At 36.0% G+C, this 23,362-nt stretch overlaps 1 protein-coding gene across 1 annotated transcript; it reads left to right on the top strand.

Annotated features, from left to right (window-relative positions):
* Nucleotides 1-502: 502 nt before the first annotated feature.
* LOC147292603 (cyclic nucleotide-gated ion channel 1-like) lies at nt 503-21,206 on the top strand. Its single transcript, XM_086230893.1, has 7 exons — nt 503-540; nt 672-1,086; nt 1,527-1,721; nt 17,665-17,948; nt 19,384-19,495; nt 20,130-20,393; nt 20,859-21,206. Exons 1-7 carry the CDS (start codon nt 503-505, stop codon nt 21,204-21,206), a joined length of 1,656 nt encoding a protein of 551 aa, XP_086087019.1.
* The last annotated feature ends 2,156 nt before the right edge of the window (nt 21,207-23,362 follow it).

Here is a 23,362-nt window from a genome sequence, read left to right as displayed (position 1 = left end):
CCATCCCCGGCCTTCTCTTGTTGCATGCATATATAGGTACTATATTAATTTAGTAAAACTATATAAATTTCAAAAATTGTTATATACCCTTCGTATTTCTTATCATGTACGTGTTCATTTGCTATTTAATTAAACTGAAATTTTGCGTATGTATATTATACATGTGTACGTATATATACATATAAATACATATATATAGGGTACGTACAATTAATCTTTTTTCTTTTGTTTGTATTTCTTTGGTTTTTATTTGCATGGATGCACAACTCATGTCACTTAAATTGGATCATAGCAAGCTAGCTAGATAGATAGATGATATTATTTTGAGGGGTAAACCAAATCGATCATTAATTACTAATCATCTATAGTTACTCTTTCATATTTTCAGGGCCAACATTCAGAACATATTGGTATAACTAGAAGAATTTCGTTGAGTACGTACTCTATAATAGTTCATCATCACATCATATCCATATATATCATATATAGGTAGGATTAAGTTATGATTAACCCAGAGCCAGAAAAAAGCATTGTTATAAGGTTAGTTTGAGAGCCATTCTTTTTTACTTTTTCTTTTCTTTTTCATAATATATGAGACCCTAGCTAGCTTTTGATGGCTGAATATATGCATCGTCTTTTCTTTTTCTTTTTTCTCTTTGTTTCAAAATCAGGATTAATGAATCATCATCACCAGTTGACAATTTCGTTTCATGGGAAACAAGAGTTAAGGAAATTCTTGATCCAGAGGGCTCCTACCTTCAATTCTGGAATAAGATATTCGTAATTTCATGTGTGATTGCAGTCCTATCGGATCCTTTGTTCTTTTACATTCCAATTATCAACCAGAAAAACAAGTGTCTTGGGATAGACAAAAAATTGAGGATGGCAACAGTTGCTCTGCGATTACTCACAGATGTTCCTTTCATAATACGTCTTATATACAAAATTCGTGATCGGACTAAAATTATGGCCGCCGAGGAAAGAATGTATTCTTCACAGTCAGGTTGGATGGTTTACAAGGCAATAGCTGGGAGGATGCGATGGTTGTCTATCCCTATCATAACTCACTTCCTCGCTATGCCACAGGTAAATATGAAAGAATTTACGCTTATAGTACATATATATAGTACGTGTTATTCACACTCGCAATTTCTCATTTTATTACACTCTAAATTTAATATATAGTTTCACAAAAAAAGATGTAGATTTTATTATTTTCAAAAAGTAAATGATGACAATTTGGGAGAAAGAATAGCATTATCGATCCTTAAGATATAATTTTCTCAATACAAATATTTTAAATGTAGTAGAAGAATATGGTGATTAAATTTTGGAAGAGTAGTTAATGATCATTGTTTAGTGGATGCACTGTGTCTCTCCTTTGTAGGAAAAGAGGTCCTCAGTTTAAATTTCAGGAACAATTTATAGTTGTTATAAAATAGATTGAAAATAGTGTTGATGATCCTAATATTATTACAGATACTTAGAATTTACTTGGTGATTCTAACCCATTGTAATTTTTCCAGTTGGCCATATTAGTTGTCTTTTACAATTTGAAAGACCCTGCGTATCGGACAAAAAGAAATATTTTCAACGTCTTTCTTCTCTTGCAATATATTCCGAACGTTTACCGACTCCACCTATCTAGTAAAGAACTTCAACTTACCAAAAGATGGGTTAAAGGTGCATTCAACTTTTTTATGTACATCCTTGCTAGTCATGTAAGTTTCATCTAAATCTCTTATCATAAATATTATATTTATTTTTTCTTTATTAATTCGTAAGTATATAGTTGAAATGTTGACTTACCAATAATTTAATCCTACAATAGATAATTACAAATAAGACAATAAAATATTTCAAAATTACAAAAAGGTCAATACTAAATTTCCTATCCTATTTTAGTCAATTATATAATTTCATAAATTACGTTTTGATTAATAGCCCTGTGGGCCCAGCCCATTACTGGTTTTTATTTGAATTCATTATATCCTTTTCCCCCAGCCCATTTTTTTTATTTGGACATGTGTCAGCTTCTTGTTAGTTTTGACCTTTTTGTAAATTTTTGAAATTTCTATGGTAATTACAGTACGTGGCTGTAATTTCTAGTATTTGTTAGGTCTTCTTTTGTATAATGCATAATTTCATTTAATTCATTTTAGTCAATGGTGGGTTGAGAACGAGAATTGAACTCTATGAGATCTAATCTCCTGTTGTTCCTTAGTAGCTCAGTGGAAATGTTCAAATGTTCATTGACCTATTTATAATTCTAAAATGTTTTATTGACTTTTTTGTAAATAGCCCATTTTACAATAACGTCATGGAACCTAACAAGTGCCTTATTAATTAGGTTTGCTAGCTTGTTAATTAATCTCTTTTGTTTTTTCTGAAATTATATAAATTGGAATGAATCAACCATAAACCTCGCTATTCTAATCTTAATTTATTATTCACTTTCCTTCATTATTTGCGGTAGCCATAGATGGTTCTTTAGTCTCCTCTCTAACTATAGATGCTTTCTTAATTAATGGCCAGGTAGTAAATAATAGAGTCCGTTAACATGCAGGTATTGATACCACAAATTATTAACCAAAACCACCTAAAGCCCCTTTCTTTCTTTGCGGGCCAACTACCACAATTCTAATATTCTTTTGCGGACACCACGCCTACTAGATCCCCGCGCCACAGTAAAGCCCATCTGCCAGCGCATTGTTTTGACGAAAATAGGGATAACAAAAATCAAAAATACCTGCCGTGTCCTCACCAACTGCAACATGCCAAAACACCAAGGTCCACCTATTAAAAGCCCAAGACTCGAATACACAGCCCAACCAAACTTTACAAGGCCCACCCTATTACAGAAACCGCCTCTTCCAAATAACTGAATACAAACTGTTTATCATATCTACTTTTCCAATATCACGTCATCAGAACACAAAAAATTCATGAACTAAAAATCGAGAACACCACAGCAACTGTTCGTCTGCTCTACTGAATCTGCAGAAATGTAAGCCTAATCCCTTAACAAAACCATTCTATGTTTTAGAATAGAGTCCGTTAACATGCAGGTATTGATACCACAAATTATTAACCAAAACCACCTAAAGCCCCTTTCTTTCTTTGCGGGCCAACCACCAAAATTCTAATATTCTTTTGCGGACACCACGCCCACTAGATCCCCGCGCCACAGTAAAGCCCATCTGCCAGCGCATTGTTTGGACGAAAATAGGGATAACAAAAATCAAAAATACCTGCCTTGTCCTCACCAACTGCAACATGCCAAAACACCAAGGTCCACCTATTAAAAGCCCAAGACTCGAATACACAGGCCAACCAAACTTTACAAGGCCCACCCTATTACAGAAACCGCCTCTTCCAAATAACTGAATGCAAACTGTTTATCATCTCTACTTTTCCAATATCACGTCATCAGAACACAAAAAATTCATGAACTAAAAATCGAGAACACCACAGCAACTGTTCGTCTGCTCTACTGAATCTGCAGAAAGGTAAGCCTAATCCCTTAACAAAACCATTCTATGTTTTAGAATAGAGTCCGTTAACATGCAGGTATTGATACCACAAATTATTAACCAAAACCACCTAAAGCCCCTTTCTTTCTTTGCGGGCCAACCACCACAATTCTAATATTCTTTTGCGGACACCACGCCCACTAGATCCCCGCACCACAGTAAAGCCCATCTGCCAGCGCATTGTTTTGACGAAAATAGGGATAACAAAAATAAAAAATACCTGCCGTGTCCTCACCAACTGCAACATGCCAAAACACCAAGGTCCACCTATTAAAAGCCGAAGACTCGAATACACAGCCCAACCAAACTTTACAAGGCCCACCCTATTACAGAAACCGCCTCTTCCAAATAACTGAATGCAAACTGTTTATCATCTCTACTTTTCCAATATCACGTCATCAGAACACAAAAAATTCATGAACTAAAAATCGAGAACACCACAGCAACTGTTCGTCTGCTCTACTGAATCTGCAGAAAGGTAAGCCTAATCCCTTAACAAAACCATTCTATGTTTTAGAATAGAGTCCGTTAACATGCAGGTATTGATACCACAAATTATTAACCAAAACCACCTAAAGCCCCTTTCTTTCTTTGCGGGCCAACCACCATAATTCTAATATTCTTTTGCGGACACCACGCCCACTAGATCCCCGCGCCACAGTAAAGCCCATCTGCCAGCGCATTGTTTTGACGAAAATAGGGATAACAAAAATCAAAAATACCTGCCGTGTCCTCACCAACTGCAACATGCCAAAACACCAAGGTCTACCTATTAAAAGCCCAAGACTCGAATACACAGCCCAACCAAACTTTACAAGGCCCACCCTATTAGAGAAACCGCCTCTTCCAAATAACTGAATGCAAACTGTTTATCATCTCTACTTTTCCAATATCACGTCATCAGAACACAAAAAATTCATGAACTAAAAATCGAGAACGCCACAGCAACTGTTCGTCTGCTCTACTGAATCTGCAGAAAGGTAAGCCTAATCCCTTAACAAAACCATTCTATGTTTTAGAATAGAGTCCGTTAACATGCAGGTATTGATACCACAAATTATTAACCAAAACCACCTAAAGCCCCTTTCTTTCTTTGCGGGCCAACCACCACAATTCTAATATTCTTTTGCGGACACCACGCCCACTAGATCCCCGCGCCACAGTAGAGCCCATTTGCCAGCGCATTGTTTTGACGAAAATAGGGATAACAAAAATCAAAAATACCTTCCGTGTCCTCACCAACTGCAATATGCCAAAACACCAAGGTCCACCTATTAAAAGCCCAAGACTCGAATACACAGCCCAACCAAACTTTACAAGGCCCACCCTATTACAGAAACCGCCTCTTCCAAATAACTGAATGCAAACTGTTTAACATCTCTACTTTTCCAATATCACGTCATCAGAACACAAAAAATTCATGAACTAAAAATCGAGAACACCACAGCAACTGTTCGTCTGCTCTACTGAATCTGCAGAAAGGTAAGCCTAATCCATTAACAAAACCATTCTATGTTTTAGAATAGAGTCCGTTAACATGCAGGTATTGATACCACAAATTATTAACCAAAACCACCTAAAGCCCATTTCTTTCTTTGCGGGCCAACCACCACAATTCTAATATTCTTTTGCGGACACCACGCCCACTAGATCCCCGCACCACAGTAAAGCCCATCTGCCAGCGCATTGTTTTGACGAAAATAGGGATAAAAAAAATAAAAAATACCTTCCGTGTCCTCACCAACTGCAACATGCCAAAACACCAAGGTCCACCTATTAAAAGCCCAAGACTCGAATACACAGCCCAACCAAACTTTACAAGGCCCACCCTATTACAGAAACCGCCTCTTCCAAATAACTGAATGCAAACTGTTTATCATCTCTACTTTTCCAACATCACGTCATCAGAACACAAAAAATTCATGAACTAAAAATCGAGAACACCACAGCAACTGTTCGTCTGCTCTACTGAATCTGCAGAAAGGTAAGCCTAATTCCTTAACAAAACCATTCTATGTTTTAGAATAGAGTCCGTTAACATGCAGGTATTGATACCACAAATTATTAACCAAAACCACCTAAAGCCTCTTTCTTTCTTTGCGGGCCAACCACCACAATTATAATATTCTTTTGCGGACACCACGCCCACTAGATCCCCGCGCCACAGTAAAGCCCATCTGCCAGCGCATTGTTTTGACGAAAATAGGGATAACAAAAATCAAAAATACCTTCCGTGTCCTCACCAACTGCAACATGCCAAAACACCAAGGTCCACCTATTAAAAGCCCAAGACTCGAATACACAGCCCAACCAAACTTTACAAGGCCCACCCTATTACAGAAACCGCATCTTCCAAATAACTGAATGCAAACTGTTTATCATCTCTACTTTTCCAATATCACGTCATCAGAACACAAAAAATTCATGAACTAAAAATCGAGAACACCACAGCAACTGTTCGTCTGCTCTACTGAATCTGCAGAAAGGTAAGCCTAATCCCTTAACAAAACCATTCTATGTTTTAGAATAGAGTCCGTGAACATGCAGGTATTGATACCACAAATTATTAACCAAAACCACCTAAAGCCCCTTTCTTTCTTTGCGGGCCAACTACCACAATTCTAATATTCTTTTGCGGACACCACGCCCACTAGATCCGCATGCCACAGTAAAGCCCATCTGCCAGCGCATTGTTTTGACGAAAATAGGGATAACAAAAATCAAAAATACCTGCCGTGTCCTCACCAACTGCAACATGCCAAAACACCAAGGTCCACCAATTAAAAGCCCAAGACTCGAATACACAGGCCAACCAAACTTTACAAGGCCCACCCTATTACAGAAACCGCCTCTTCCAAATAACTGAATGCAAACTGTTTATCATCTCTACTTTTCCAATATCACGTCATAAGAACACAAAAAATTCATGAACTAAAAATCGAGAACACCACAGCAACTGTTAGTCTGCTCTACTGAATCTGCAGAAAGGTAAGCCTAATCCCTTAACAAAACCATTCTATGTTTTAGAATAGAGTCCGTGAACATGCAGGTATTGATACCACAAATTATTAACCAAAACCACCTAAAGCCCCTTTCTTTCTTTGCGGGCCAACTAGCACAATTCTAATATTCTTTTGCGGACACCACGCCCACTAGATCCCCGCGCCACAGTAAAGCCCATCTGCCAGCGCATTGTTTTGACGAAAATAGGGATAACAAAAATAAAAAATACCTGCCGTGTCCTCACCAACTGCAACATGCCAAAACACCAAGGTCCACCTATTAAAAGCCCAAGACTCGAATACACAGGCCAACCAAACTTTACAAGGCCCACCCTATTACAGAAACTGCCTCTTCCAAATAACTGAATGCAAACTGTTTATCATCTCTACTTTTCCAATATCACGTCATCAGAACACAAAAAATTCATGAACTAAAAATCGAGAACACCACAGCAACTGTTCGTCTGCTCTACTGAATCTGTAGAAAGGTAAGCCTAATCCCTTAACAAAACCATTCTATGTTTTAGAGTCCGTGAACATGCAGGTATTGATACCACAAATTATTAACCAAAACCACCTAAAGCCCCTTTCTTTCTTTGCGGGCCAACCACCACAATTCTAATTTTCTTTTGCGGACACCACGCCCACTAGATCCCCGCGCCACAGTAAAGCCCATCTGCCAGCGCATTGTTTTGACGAAAATAGGGATAACAAAAATCAAAAATGCCTGCCGTGTCCTCACCAACTGCAACATGCCAAAACACCAAGGTCCACCTATTAAAAGCCCAAGACTCGAATACACAGGCCAACCAAACTTTACAAGGCCCACTCTATTACAGAAACCGCCTCTTCCAAATAACTGAATGCAAACTGTTTATCATCTCTACTTTTCCAATATCACGTCATCAGAACACAAAAAATTCATGAACTAAAAATCGAGAACACCACAGCAACTGTTCGTCTGCTCTACTGAATCTGCAGAAAGGTAAGCCTAATCCCTTAACAAAACCATTCTATGTTTTAGAATAGAGTCCGTGAACATGCAGGTATTGATACCACAAATTATTAACCAAAACCACCTAAAGCCCCTTTCTTTCTTTGCGGGCCAACTACCACAATTCTAATATTCTTTTGCGGACACCACGCCCACTAGATCCCCGCGCCACAGTAAAGCCCATCTGCCAGCTCATTGTTTTGACGAAAATAGGGATAACAAAAATCAAAAATACCTGCCGTGTCCTCACCAACTGCAACATGCCAAAACACCAAGGTCCACCTATTAAAAGCCCAAGACTCGAATACACAGGCCAACCAAACTTTACAAGGCCCACCCTATTACAGAAACCGCCTCTTCCAAATAACTGAATGCAAACTGTTTATCATCTCTACTTTTCCAATATCACGTCATCAGAACACAAAAAATTCATGAACTAAAAATCGAGAACACCACAGCAACTGTTCGTCTGCTCTACTGAATCTGTAGAAAGGTAAGCCTAATCCCTTAACAAAACCATTCTATGTTTTAGAATAGAGTCCGTGAACATGCAGGTATTGATACCACAAATTATTAACCAAAACCACCTAAAGCCCATTTCTTTCTTTGCGGGCCAACCACCACAATTATAATATTCTTTTGCGGACACCACGCCCACTAGATCCCCGCGCCACAGTAAAGCCCATCTGCCAGCGCATTGTTTTGACGAAAATAGGGATAACAAAAATCAAAAATACCTGCCGTGTCCTCACCAACTGCAACATGCCAAAACACCAAGGTCCACCTATTAAAAGCCCAAGACTCGAATACACAGCCCAACCAAACTTTACAAGGCCCACCCTATTACAGAAACCGCCTCTTCCAAATAACTGAATGCAAACTGTTTATCATCTCTACTTTTCCAATATCACGTCATCAGAACACAAAAAATTCATGAACTAAAAATCGAGAACACCACAGCAACTGTTCGTCTGCTCTACTGAATCTGCAGAAAGGTAAGCCTAATCCCTTAACAAAACCATTCTATGTTTTAGAATAGAGTCCGTTAACATGCAGGTATTGATACCACAAATTATTAACCAAAACCACCTAAAGCCCCTTTCTTTCTTTGCGGGCCAACTACCACAATTCTAATATTCTTTTGCGGACACCACGCCCACTAGATCCGCGTGCCACAGTAAAGCCCATCTGCCAGCGCATTGTTTTGACGAAAATAGGGATAACAAAAATCAAAAATACCTGCCGTGTCCTCACCAACTGCAACATGCCAAAACACCAAGGTCCACCTATTAAAAGCCCAAGACTCGAATACACAGCCCAACCAAACTTTACAAGGCCCACCCTATTACAGAAACCGCCTCTTCCAAATAACTGAATGCAAACTGTTTATCATCTCTACTTTTCCAAAGTCAGGAGGAAGAAACTCAGGCCGAACAACCTCCAAGTCAAACAAAGAAATATGCAAAGAAGAGGCCAGGAAAGAAACTAGAGAGCAAACATGAAACAAAAATAAAAAAGGAACAAAACAAAAAGCCACAAAAAGTACCAAGAAGCCAAAATCCAGATTATGTCCAGTACAGATCAAACTTGACTGCGTTTCAGAAACTAATGAGCAGGCACATGGAAAAAATTAGAGAAGAAATGATGTCCAAGAACAGCTGAAGAAAACCCCTTTTTGGAACCTGATAAAGGCTTACATGGATGGACTTGTGGGAGAGGAAGACTGCAAGAAATCAGACTGGCTGATCACAAGAATGATAAAGTGCTTTGATCGAAACAGAAAAAAGTTCAAATTTGGAGACAAATTTGCAACAATTAAAACAAAAGATGTGGCAAATATCTTGGGAATCCTAACCACAGGAAAAGAGAGAAATGAAATACCCAAAACAAAAGGAGCAAGAAGACATAAGTCCAAATTTGTTGAAAAGTACTTCATATCTTGTGACAGAGTGATGAAGACAAATATAGAGAGATCTATGGAGCACACAATTGATGAAAATACAGAAGATGGGGCAAGAGATTATGTAATACTTACATGTCTCCACCTCATATGTACGAGTTTCTTTGGGAATTCAAGTTCGTCAGCTTCATGGACGTTGATACAATGCTGTGAAGACTTGAATAGAATTAGAAACTACAAATGGGCAGAAGGAATCAAAGACTACCTAATCAACTCCATGCAGAGACCAAGGGAGGGAGACAAAACAACTGCAACTGCTGGATGTTCAGTCATAATACTGGTATGAAAAGAGACACTCAAACTAAAGTTTACAATAATTCAAACTTTGAATTTCAATATGTATTAACAATCACTTCGATTTTGACAGTATTGGATATGTGAGAGAACAAACCTCATTAAACCAATAAAAGGGAGGGGGGATGAAACAATACCTGTAGCAAAGTGGTGCCTTGGAACCCTCGCAGAGAAACTGGCATCAATGGAGAATGATGAAATTGAGGTAAACTTATATTAATTTGTACCTGAAACAAAACAAAACAAAAATGCATTACTACTTATCTTATTCTTTCTTTATATAATTAAACAGATACAACAATCAGATGATGATGATGATGATGATGATGATGATGAACAACTGGACCAACAAATGGAAGAGGTTTATGACAGTGATTTTCAAGCACAGCCAAAAGCTTGGAGTGCAAAGAGAAAACTAATTGACACTGAAGAGGAAGAACAAGAGTCTGAAAATGAAGAATGTGAGCAAGAAACGGAAGAGCAACAAGAGAGTGCAGAGGAAGAGGAGACAGAGACACAAACTCAGAATCTAGCCATTATTGAGGTGCATGATCCTGAACCATGCTATGAAAACACAGATCATGAATACTTTGATTTTGCTGCAAGTCAGGAGCAAGAAGAAGAACAAACAGAAGCTCAAAGTCATAATGAGCCACAAACTGAACACACTCAACTAACACAGTTTCAGACCCCTCCAGAAAACCAAACTGAAGAAACTCGAGAGGATCAATTTGACACACCTCAAGCAACTCCAATCATTGCAAGAATTCAAGCTCAAGCACCTCAGTCACCTCCATTCATTGAAGATATCACAACTCAAGCAACAAAACCTCAGTCTCCTCCACTGACACAACCTGAGTCAACTACATTCAACGAAGAGACTCAAGCTCAACCACCTCCAAAGACACAACCTCTACCACCCCAACAGAGTCCAACACGTGCTTCATATTCAGCTGCAACAGTCGTTCTTTCATCAAGTGAAACTGCAACTGAGCAACTCAATCTGAGTCAAATGGAAACTCAACAACTCAATCTCAGCGAAACTGAAGCTGACCTGACAAGTGCTCGAATGGAAGAAGTTCAACAGCCTTCATTTGACCAGACTCCCATCAGCCTTCTTTCATTTGACAAGACTTCCATCAAATTGCCTTTATTTGACCAGACTCCCATCAACCTTGTATCATTTGACAAGACTTGCATCAACCTACCTTCATTTGACCAGACTCCTAACACAAATCAAGGAAATCAAGGTATCTTAAATGAGTTGTTTGGTTTGTTATTTTTTTTTCACAGTATTTATTCAACCGGCTTCATATTTTGTATTTATTCATATTTATTTGTATTGGTGATTACAGATGAAGGAAAGGATACAACTGAAACTGCAACCGAAACTGCAAGTGATACAACACCAACCAAATCGGAAGTTCAAGATAACATGCCTCATGATGGTCGGCAAGCAACAAGTGCACATGATGAAGAAAAAGAAGCAAACAAAGTAAGTGATGGTCAAATCCCAGATGGCAACCAACAAGAGTCAGGAAAAACTGAATGGGAAAAGTATTACAGCCAAGAAACAAACGTACCTTGGGATAGAATCTTTGATGACATTGTGGGATCTATACCCGAGCAATTACAAGAGGAGATGGACAACACACAAGAACAAATTTGCAAAAATCATGAAGCAGTGTACATGTGGAAAGGAAGGATGGCCACATTGAAAGATATGCTGTCATCTGCTATAGAATCTTGCATAAGGAAAAACAAGTTCTCCACAAAGCTATTCTACAAGTGTGAAAGGACCAAGAAGAAGCTTAGAGAGAAAAGAAAAAGGTACAAGAATTTGTGGGAAAAATATATGAAGATGCAGGGCAAAGTCAAGTCATACAAGCTAGCAAATAAACTAAAAGATAAGCAGCTTGAAAGACTGAGAAAACTGAATGAGACAATGAATCGAAAGGAAAAGGAAAAAGAATGTGATGAAATGAGAAAGCAGAAAGAAGAAAAGGCAACAGTAAAGTCTCAACGGCAAGCTGAAGAGGACAAACAAAATGAGGCTAAAAAAGACTAGCCATCAAGAACAAGAAGCCTACAGAAAAAAGAATCAACATCACAAAAAGATCATGATGCTGAAAACAACCCTCCAGAAAAAAGAAGAAAAATGGAAAGAAATGAAGAACACAAATCCATTCAAGAATCTGAGTATATTTCTCTAAGTGACAAGGAAGAAGAGCAAAAGACCAACACACAGAACGATCCAAGAATTCCCAAAAAACTAGTGTGGCAAAAGCTCAAGGTTTTCAAATTTCTATCAAAAGATGGAAAGCAAGACATTCAAAAATATTGGAAAGAGGGACCGCAAGGGTAAGTAAATTTATAATTCAACTTGAACAAAACATGTGTTTATGATATCCATAACATAAAAAATTATTCTAATATAATCATAATACATACAGAGCATACTTCTGGGTATCAACACGTACTACACTCTTTCGACCTGACATTGTAGATGTGCTTCTTGATACTGCAGTGTCATATCAGGTATATATACAATTGTTTATACTGATTTTATATAACTTGTCAAAAATAAACTAACCAGATACTTCTAGATCATTGATGCATACTATGACATACTGCGGGGAGATGAGTTGGACGATCCAAACATGCAGCAGAATTTGTACTTAGGCACTTACATACATGTAAGTACAAGTAAAAACAAGTTTATTACTTTCAATATGCATACTTGTAATCTATCCTTATTTTGAAACTGCATATGAACGCAGGAATACATAGTAGGTGGACACACACACTCAATACAAAGTCAACTGCATGAGAAGGTATTTGAGAATCTAGGAACTGCACAGAAGATTTTCTTTCCAATACACAGTGTCGACCACTACTCTTTACTGGTTTTCGACAAGCTTGAAGGAAAATGGACTCATTACAACTCGATCAGACCACGAAGTGTGCACCATAAGGATAAATACTATGATATAGCCACGACATTGGTGATGCACTATCCTATTTTCAAATCCTCTTTTTATTTTGTATTGTAACTGCATCATATTTGACTTCCTATGATCAAATTCTCTTTTTATTTTATATTGTAACATGCAGAAAGGAGAAGTCGAAAAGTGGTTGCAAGACCAAAAGCATTGTGCAGAAAGGATGCTAAAAACAGGAAATTTCAACACAGGACAATACATGCTGACAAGAAGGCCATTGACAAAGGGTCAATATCTCACAGCACAATACATCACCACCAGTCCATGCACCTTTCCAATCGATAATAGTCAACAATGCCCGCAACAAAAGGATGATTCGTAAGTAACTTACCTCTCTTGAAATCAATTTGATCTATTTGTAGAAATTCTTAATATAACATAACTAAATTCTTTTTGCAGAAATGATTGTGGCATATTTGTTTTGTACTATACAAGACAGCTTGCAAGGGGAGATGACATTATGCAGAAATTTAACAAGAATGACATTTACAAGTTCCGTGCACATATCATTGACCGTCTCATGCTTCATAGAGGATTTTGGCTTCAAAATGTACACACATGATATAGCTTTAGATACAGCAGTTTCATGTATTTTCAGAAATTAGCAGTTTCATGTATTTTCGGAAATTAGTTATGATTAAAATTACTTTTTGTATTAAGCATTTCAGGTGTGAAAAGATGATACATTTGATAATTAAAGTGATAATTTTAGCTTATTTGTTTCTATTTAGAATTCTTTTAATTTGAAACCTATTTCAAATTATTTAATATGAAACTACAACCTATATTGCTACTCCAACTAAAAGATCATTTTAAACTCAAACTAGGTCAAGGAAAAGCCTAATATAACAGGCTAATCATGCAAGCAAAATAATAAAATGAAAAACAGAGACAAATTAAGCTTAACGAAGCAAAATGTATCACATATAAACCTTCTCAATACAAAAGAAACAAGTTAAAAACCGAAAAAGGCCAAGTATGTCAAAAAAGCATCTGAAACTGCGGGCAAAACTGAAACTGCGGGTCAAACTGAAACTGCGGGGAAAACTGAAACTGCAGGTAAAACTAAAAGAAACAAATTAAAAACCAAAAAAGGCCAAGTATGTCGAAAAAGCATCTGAAACTGCGGGTAAAACTGAAACTGCGGGTAAAACTGAAACTGCGGGAAAAACTAAAACTGCAGGTAAAACTGAAACTGCAGGTAAAGTGAACATACATATTAACGGACTCTATTAAAATCCAAGGACAATAACAGCAATATAAAGGCAACAAAACTCGGCAACTTGCATCCAAATATAATATAAAAATCAAGAAAGTTTAAATCTATTAAATCTTTAATGATCCACTCAAATTGCATGATATTTTCATGTCAAGACACTAAAATCTATAAAATTGTTAACTGTAAACTCTATCAAATTGTTAACTACAGTAAACTCTATCAACCAATCTTCATTATGATTATCCAATAATAGCAGTGCATGTCTTCTGATTATGCCTTCCATATTGACCACAGCGCTTGCACTTCATTTGCCGCTTTGGAACTTCACCTATCGATAACACCCTACTGACCTTCGGTCTCCCAGCTTGCTTCTTTGTACGAGGTGGTAGCACAAGCACCTGAGGCGACCCATCAGGCTTCTCAACTGTTGACACAGGCCAAATTGCACTCTGGTATGCAGCTCTATAGTAATTAACCTTCCAAAAGTTTTCAACAAAGTCATAAATTGAAGCACCACAGCTTTGAATTGCCCTCATTGCATGAATACATGGAAACCCTTTGAGCTGCCATTGACGACAAGAGCATAAACATCTTTCAAGATCAACCACAAATGAATAATCAGCAGCAACTTCAAAAACAGTAGGACTAGACCTCGAAACCTTCCAATGCCTTCCTTTTTTTAATTCCAAATTCATTTCATCCTCAATTCTTGGACAAAGTATAGTATGCCACCTTGTCGAAGTATCCCTCTTTTCAGACATCATTACCATCATCTTGTGCCTCATTGCATCAACCAATTCACAAATAGGCCACAAGCGAATGTTCTTAATCATATTATTCAATGATTCCGAAAGGGAATTGCTCAGCTCCCCATATCGTCTCCCAGGAAAATAGGCATTTGCAAAATTCTCTTTTGGAAGTTCACCCAAAAACTCTGTCACTTGTTTCTCACCCTCAACCAACAATTCAGCCAGCTTCTCCTCATAAGCAGATGCAGTAGGAGCATATGCAAGCTGAGTGAACAGATGCACAACCTTCTCCTTAACCATTTTACCATAAGTCCCAGGGTACCTTCCACGTAGGTTGTTCTTCAAGTGATACAGACAATATCCATGTGGAGAAAGAGGGAAAACCTTTGGAACACCTTGCAGAAGTCCTTTGTGGCGATCTGATATAAATGTCACTGTCCTACCTTGTGGTTCTATAATGCCACGAATCTTTTGTAGGAACCAACTCCAGTTAGCCTCATTCTCAGAATCAACAACAGCAAAAGCATAAATGAATATCTCTACATAGACTCAAAAATCAAAAAACATATTAGTAATCAAAAACTGAAACTATACATATAAGAAATAATTCACAAAACATCAAAATGCTGATGCAGTAAGCAACAAAAACAAAAAAATCATTAAGATACCTTGATTTCCATTATTTGCAGATGCAGTAAGCATCTGTCCCTTATACTTATTCTTTATGAAAGTTGCATCAATAAACAACATAGGTCGAAGGAATAAAAAGTCATCAATACAAGCCTTGAAACAAACAAACAAGCGCTCAAAACGACAAGTCTCATCATTGCATTCAAGATCAATCAAAGACCCTTCATTTGCCAACTTCAACGCATCAACATACCAACTAAGGTTCTTATAAGAGTCACCTTCATCACCAAGAACAGCACGCTGAGCAAAGTCCTTGCCATGCCAAGCTGTGTAGTAGGAAATATCTAAACCGTAATTCTGCTTGAAATCCTTCATAATGTCGATTGGCCTAATTGATGGATTAGCTTGAACTTGTTCTTTCAGCAAACTAGACACAATACGACCTCCAAGTAGCTTGTTCTTTTGCTCCCGAACCAATCCAGTACATGTATGAACATTATTTAACTTTCTAATATAAAAGAAACCATTCAGAGCAGATGTAGAAGCATACACAGACCAATCACAACCATCTGATTCCTTCTTGAAACACACAGCAGAGACCCTCTTTTTTTCATTCCTAACATATACAAATCGGAAACCGCACTCAATAGCATATTTGATTAGCTTCTCACGAAATTCTATAGCACCTCCTTCAAATTTTTGGCCAATCTCACAGATATAGCCCTCCCAGTCAGTAGAGAGGTACCGACGAACCTCACCAGAACCAAATTGCCTAAATAATCACTCTCATCAAAACTACCATCAACAACCATACTCTTATTCGATGAAGATGACGAGCAATTTTTATCAACAACAAGAGCATCTAAATCGATTTTATCATTGATTGAAATATCAACAATACTAGTATTCATCAGACCAAACACAGTCAACATAAATCGAATGTCCAAATCAGACTCCAATTTAATCATCTTATGGTCACAAAAAGAATACCTCAACTCAAACCGATCAGGTTTGAGTTTCTTAAATCTGGAACACAACTCAAGGCACAGTCCCATATACGTAGTACTCTCCAGCAAACCAAGCATAACACCATCATCGCCATATGTGCATCTAGCAAACTTAAACCCTTCCATTGCCATAACCTAAACAAAAACAGAGCAAAATGAATCAAATTATTAACAACTGCAACAAAAACTACATAACCATTCCTATAACCTAAACAAACAAAGACAAAAACTATTAAAAGTCAATAAAAGCAACCTATCAAGCACAAAATAGCAGAACTGAAACTGCATAATATTACTAAATTAAAATTCAACAAAAAAGTGAATAAAAGCAAGCTATTAAGCACGTATGCTACTGAAACTACATAAATTATTAACAAATTCAAAATCAACACTATACCTAACACGAAAATCAACATGCAAATCCAAAACTACATAATACTGTCAATAAAAATCAAATTCAAAATCCAAAACTACATAATACTGTCAACAAAAATCAAATTCAAAAACAAAAACTATACCTAAACTGAAAATCAACATGAAAATCAATTAAACAAACTCAACTTCAATCGAAAAATACCTATAAATTTAAACAAAACAAAAAATCAAAACTAGCATCAAAATCAATAGCATACGAACCGTAAAACTAGCAATTGATCAAGAACAACAAGATCAAACCGTATGAAGATCGAACGAGAGGAAGATCGAACCAGATGAAGATCGGACCAGACGAAGATCGGACCAGACAAAGATCGGACTAGAGCAAAATCGAAAGAGAGAAACAAGTGCAAACAGATTTCAACTAAAAGGTAAAGTTGTCGAAGCACAGATAAGTTAAAAATAACTAAAAACTGTCATAAGGGTAAAATTGTAAAACTGCATCACTTAACACACGCCAGCTGGTAAGCAGCCCACTCAGCTGCAGTCAACTAAAGCACATGCAATCAAACTAACCTAATTGTTAATAAAACTAACCTAATTATTATATATTAATAATAGTGGTATTAAAAGTTAAAAACCATAGCAAATATGTAGTTATGAGTAATTATTTCTAAATAATAAGTACAAGAGAAAGTGGGTGTCAATTTTTAATTTTTAATGCTTACTAAATTTGCTCATTAAATAATGTGTTAATACACTATCTTTAACTTTAGAAATAAATGAGATTTAGAGTGCCTCAAATTTGATAAATAAATTTGTTAAGTGTAGCAATACTTTTTTTTTAATCTCTACCAAGTTTTTTCGGATAATTAATAAATTTACTCGTATATGATCAGGTACTCGGAGGCTTTTGGTACTTTTTTTCTATTCAACGAGTGACATCATGCTGGCATCAAGCCTGTAGAAATGTTGAAGGATGTATATATATGGTTACTCATTGCGATGATAGGACTTCAATAAATGTCACATTCCTAGATTCATCATGCCCTATAAATCAACCAGATGCTACACTATTTGATTTTGGAATGTTTCTTAATGCCCTTCAGTCGGGTATCATTGGGTCAACTAATTTTTCGAAAAAATTCTTATACTCATTCTGGTGGGGAATCAGAAACCTAAGGTACATGCATATCTTGAGCCATTGGCAATCAACACGTTTTCTTTTTAGCTAAATAAAAAATATCCACAAAAATTTGCCTCTTCATTATTTGACAATAGTGTTCTTCATGCACCCTTGATTAGTTGTATAGGGAAATTCTATGATGACTAGTTACCACTTACCATTTCTTGACAGGTCGCTCAAGAACAAGGTAACTCTGTGTCAAGTTTGTGGTAATTATGTGTCAAGTTTATGGTAACCAAAGGTACGATACAGAAATCTTGATGGAAACTTACTACTTACTTGAGCCACATATCAAGAAGTGGTAACTTTTGAAATAGGCCGATTACGAAGAGTTATCGCAAACTTGATCTGAAGTTACCAGTTCTTGAATAAACGCTCAAGTAAGTGCTAACTAACTATCAAGAATGTGATAAGTTACCTGAAACTTGATCAAGAGTTATAAGTTCTTGAATAAACGCTCATGTAAGTGGTAGCCGACGATCAAGATAGTAGTAACTTACTAGAATCTTAATCGACAGTTACCAATTACTTGAGCGATATATCAAGAAGTGGTAAGTCCTCAAGATAGACCTATTTCGAAGACTTACCACAAACTTGATCCGGAATTACTAGTTCTTCAATAATTAATTGGTCAAGTAAGTGGTAACTCCTGATCAAGAGTATGGTTAGTATGTTACCTGAAACTTGACAAGAAGTTAATTACGTTGTTCTTGAGAAACCTATCAATAAATGGTAAGTCATAGTCAAGTTTGTGGTAACTTTATGAAAAAAAAAGGCTTATGTTTTATAGAGTTACCACAAACTTAACAGAGAGCTACCATTTTTTGAAGAGAGGCTGAAGTTGGTGGTAACTCTGGATTAAGAAAGTGGTGAGTGACAAGAAACTTGATGGAGACTTACTGCTAATTACTTGATCAACATATCAAGAAGTGCTAACTTTTGAAATAGGCCTATTACGAAGAGTTATCGCAAACTTGATCCGGAGTTACTAGTTCTTCAATAATCGGTCAAATACTACTTACTACAGTCATTGTAGAAGTTCCCATGTATCTATATGTTCACTACCACACTACTGCTGCTCTGCCTAGCTATATAGGTTCATAATCAGGAATATATAGTGCAACCTCTTGAACTGTTCTTGGTAATTTCCAATAGAAGATACTAATTTCCTTCCAATAGATTATCATTAGGGAATTAAAAAAAGAAAAAAGGGTGCATGTAATGTGCATTGTGTTTTTTTTTTTTCTTGGTAATTGGCTTACCGGTGGTTGCCATTAATTATATTTTATTCTTCAATGGTGATGATTGTATCGATCTGTAATCCTCTTTTTGTAGGACGTATATTTTCGTACTGCACAATGTTCTTAGTTAATTAAGTTATGCCATTATTAGTATATAACATATTAATTGCTTCATATATCAATTTTTGCAGCTCTCTTGGTCAAAATCTCGAAACAAGTAGCTATGAGTGGGAAAACTGCTTTGCAATTCTTATTTCTGTTAGTGGCTTGCTACTATTTTTATATCTTATTGGAAATGTTCAGGTACATTGGCCATTCCTTAATTTTTTATCATTAATTAAATTCATATTCATGGCTTCTGTTTATCCAATTAATACGTCTGTGAGGATTTTTAACTTAAGAAGAATCATTAATTTACTTTTTAATTAATTCTATTGTGAACTAATTAATTTAACCAAACTCAATAAATTAAATGTGTCGATTAGCTATTGGTCTAATAGTATTTCTCTTTCAATATAAATTTGAAGATATTTCAAATTTGACTACCCCTTCCCAGATAAAAAGAAAACAACAGGTTAATTAGATATAGGTTGAATCTTAACCATTAATCCTCTCAGCCTTAGGCCGGTTTAGAGTTTAAATATTGTGTGCCCTAATGTCTAACAAGAATATGAAATTGAATGGACACATGTACAATCTACAATATTATACCACTTTTGTGACATTCATATTCAAAGAGACAGTCATATTATGAAACAATATTATGTCTGTTTCATATTATACCACAATGTAAAATCGATTTTGACAAATTATTCTATGTAAACAGTCATATACAAAGTTCTGCATAATTATGTGACGTTTCATTAGGACTTGATGATGATTGATCAACTTCTTCTTCTTCTTTAATAATTTGTTTGTGAAACAGACATATATGTAGTTTGCAATTGCAAAATCAGAGGAGATTAAGGAGGAGGAATTAAGAAAGAAGATTATGAGGAAAGAGACAGATATACAAACATGGGTGTCAGCATGTGGTTTCCCTGAGGATACGAAGACACGAATCATGAATAACATAAGGCTAGAAAAGTTAGTAAAAAAAAATATAGATCATGACGTGGATATAATTTATCTATTCTCCATTCTTTCTTGGAATAACAGAACATTTATAATGCATCATCTTTGCATGAATAGGCTAAAAAAGGTAATGTTTCTCAACCTCTTTCTCTTTGTAAATTTGAATAATACTAGCTAGGAGTTCTAATTTGTGTACCAAATTTTGACCCAAATAATATGATTGTATACGTGTTAGTTTAGAAGTGTCTTGATTTAATCTGTTTAAAATGAGCCTGATCATACTTTATGCCATGTTTAGGCTTGATCCAAACCAAGCCGATTGGCTCAAATTCCTAAATTTTTAGGCTGTGCTTGATCCAACCCACCTAGAATCATGTCAAGCCAAGCCAATTTAAATAGGCCGGGCTCATGTCAAACACGAGCTAGCCCAACCCATTATTCACACTATTTGGAATTCAAATTTAGAAAATATTCTTAGTAGCACTATAAATTTTGTAATGAAAGCAAGCTATTTTATATAATGGATCGATCTCATTCTAATTATATATTGATCATTTAATTAATGTAAGCTAATTAAGCTATATACATATAGGTACCAATGCTTCAACGTATGGGTGTAAAAGACTTGGAAACTATCTACGAGCATCTACGTCCAGTGATTTACAAGAAGAATAGTTATGTTGCTCAAGCTGGAGAACCACTTGATCAGATGCTCTTCATCATAGAAGGCACTGTACAGACCTACAAAACGGATCTCTCAATGTTCACCAGTTCTCTTAAGAAAGGTGATTTTTATGGAGAAAAACTTCTAATTCTGGCATCACCACCCAACAATATCTCGGCCGAAAATGTCATATGTCAAACAAAAGTGGAAGCCTTTGCTCTCATGGCCAAGGACTGGAAAAGTATAGTCTCCAAAGGCAACGTATGTGGAATTTGAACATTTTCAATATTTATAATAAATTCAAGATAGGAACATCAATGATACAAAGGTTCAAAGCTAATTAAAGGGATAAGTTTTGTTGATGATTGTAGTATTAGTGATTATATAGAGTAATAGTAGATAATTAAGTCGATTTTTCCATCCAATTTAGAGAGAAAATTGGATGGATATATAATAAAAATTTAAATGACTGCTAAACTATGGAGGCTAGCGTGCATTATGTAGGCCTCGTATATTTTGTGTATAGTAGCACTTTAATCATTGTTGGCAATGAATTAACGTACATTCATTTGAAGCTTATATAACACAAGGGTATATGTACGTACGCCCATTTGTGCAGTGGTTAGCTATATATATATATATATTAAGCAATAAGTATTTTAATTAATTGGTATAGTAAGATCGATCGAGCTTCCAAATCATAATTTTGTTTTGAAATAAGATTGGAGCGACCATCAGCTAGGGGGCAAGATCTAATTAGTACCCATGGATGTAGGCACATTGCCGAAAAACATTAAATTCTTGATACTCTCTATTTTATTGCTTAATTTTTTTGTTAGGTTGAGTTTGTGAATTTCTCATTCTATATTTATGGATCCTAACATCATTAGCTAATTCATTTGTTGCACCGGTGGCTGACGATATCAAAGATGACCATAAGCTGATGTATAAGCCTTTCTTCCTTCCGACAGTATACTTTTAAAATGTAATTCTTGTTTTCTCCCTCTTTTTGTGGTTCGCATACGACGCATAGTCAACAATCAACATTAATAGTCGTTGGCCATTATGTAAAAGGGAAATTAAGGAGTGTCGTCAACTTAGATTTTAATGAATTTTAAAGTGTCCTTAACTTAGATTTTAATGGATTTTAATGAAATTTAGGTGTTCTCAACTCAGATTTTAATGAATTCCAATGAAATTCAGGTGTTCTCAAAAAGTCATGGATTTCATAAGTGAAGGATTTTAATGGATTTGGATATATTTGAGTGCATTTTTTATACATAACAAATTCCATGATAATTTCATCCAATTCCTTTAGATTTTGATGGATTCTATGAATTTTAAAATCCATTAAACTTCTTTAAAATCTGAATTGGGGACACCCCCCTAAAATTCATAGATACTATCAAAATCCAAGGGAATTGGCTAGAATTCTCATGAAATTTGTTATGTGTAAAAAATGCATTCAAATCCATTAAAATCATTTACTTAATGAAATCCATAACTTTTTTAGGACACCTGGATTTCATTGGAATCCATTAAAATCTGAGTTGGGGACACCTTGACTTTTTTTGAATCCATTAAAATCTGAGTTGAGGACACCTAGATTTTATTAGACATTTAAAATCCAATTAAATCTAAGTTGGGGACACCCCCTAAGCTGTTACTTGTAAAGGGACTTTTTGTTTGTTTATCTCACATTCTGCGACACAAGACTGTTTTTATGTGCCAAGAAACTATTTTTAGGGTAAATTTTCCATATACTTATTAATTGTATAAAGTGATATATATACATGTTTACAATCCTAGTCAGATAAGGAGAAAAATAATTACAAGTAAAAACCCAACACTTTTCATAATTACACAAATGGAATCGTAACTATACAAGGACTAGGACTTATGCTATCACTCCTCCTCAAGTTGGTGCATAGATATCACACATGCTCAACTTGACTAATAAGTCAATAAATACTATGCTCACCACTGTCTTGGTAAGCATATCCGCCAACTGGAAAATAGATAATATCAACTTCCCAACTTCTCCTTAATGAAGTGGCGATCATTCTCAACATGTTTTGATTATGTTGAACAATGTTATTAGCAATATCAACTGTTGACTTGTTTTGAGAATGTAGATCTAGAACCATTCTAGGTTAAAAACCCAAGCCAGTCAACAGATTTCTTAGCAATTCACAATCACCTAAGGCCATACCTTTATTTCAGCATCAACACTAGAACTTGCAACAACTTGTTTTTACTAATCCAAGTAACAAGGTTACCACCCAAAAAAGTGAATTATCTAGAAGTAAACTGCATGTTATCAACTTAACCTACCCGGTCTACATCTGTATAAGCAACACATCAAGATGACCATGTTTAGTAAACAATAACTCCTTACTTGGGGCAGACTTTAAGTATCTCAAGATACGCTC

The sequence above is a fragment of the Dryas octopetala genome, chromosome 2 (assembly GCF_963921425.1).
Source record: "Dryas octopetala chromosome 2, drDryOcto1.1, whole genome shotgun sequence".
Classification (NCBI taxonomy): domain Eukaryota; kingdom Viridiplantae; phylum Streptophyta; class Magnoliopsida; order Rosales; family Rosaceae; genus Dryas; species Dryas octopetala.
This window is presented reverse-complemented; position numbering and strand designations above follow the sequence as displayed.

What these genes read in the sequence shown, in the direction of transcription:
- LOC147292603 (XM_086230893.1), top strand. Translation starts at nt 503, where the DNA reads ATGATTAACCCAGAGCCAGAAAAAAGCATTGTTATAAG. An exon ending in TGGGGAATCAGAAACCTAAG is followed by an intron (nt 17,949 to 19,383) that starts GTACATGCATAT and finishes CAATTTTTGCAG; the next exon opens with CTCTCTTGGTCAAAATCTCG. An exon ending in ATCTTATTGGAAATGTTCAG is followed by an intron (nt 19,496 to 20,129) that starts GTACATTGGCCA and finishes ACATATATGTAG; the next exon opens with TTTGCAATTGCAAAATCAGA.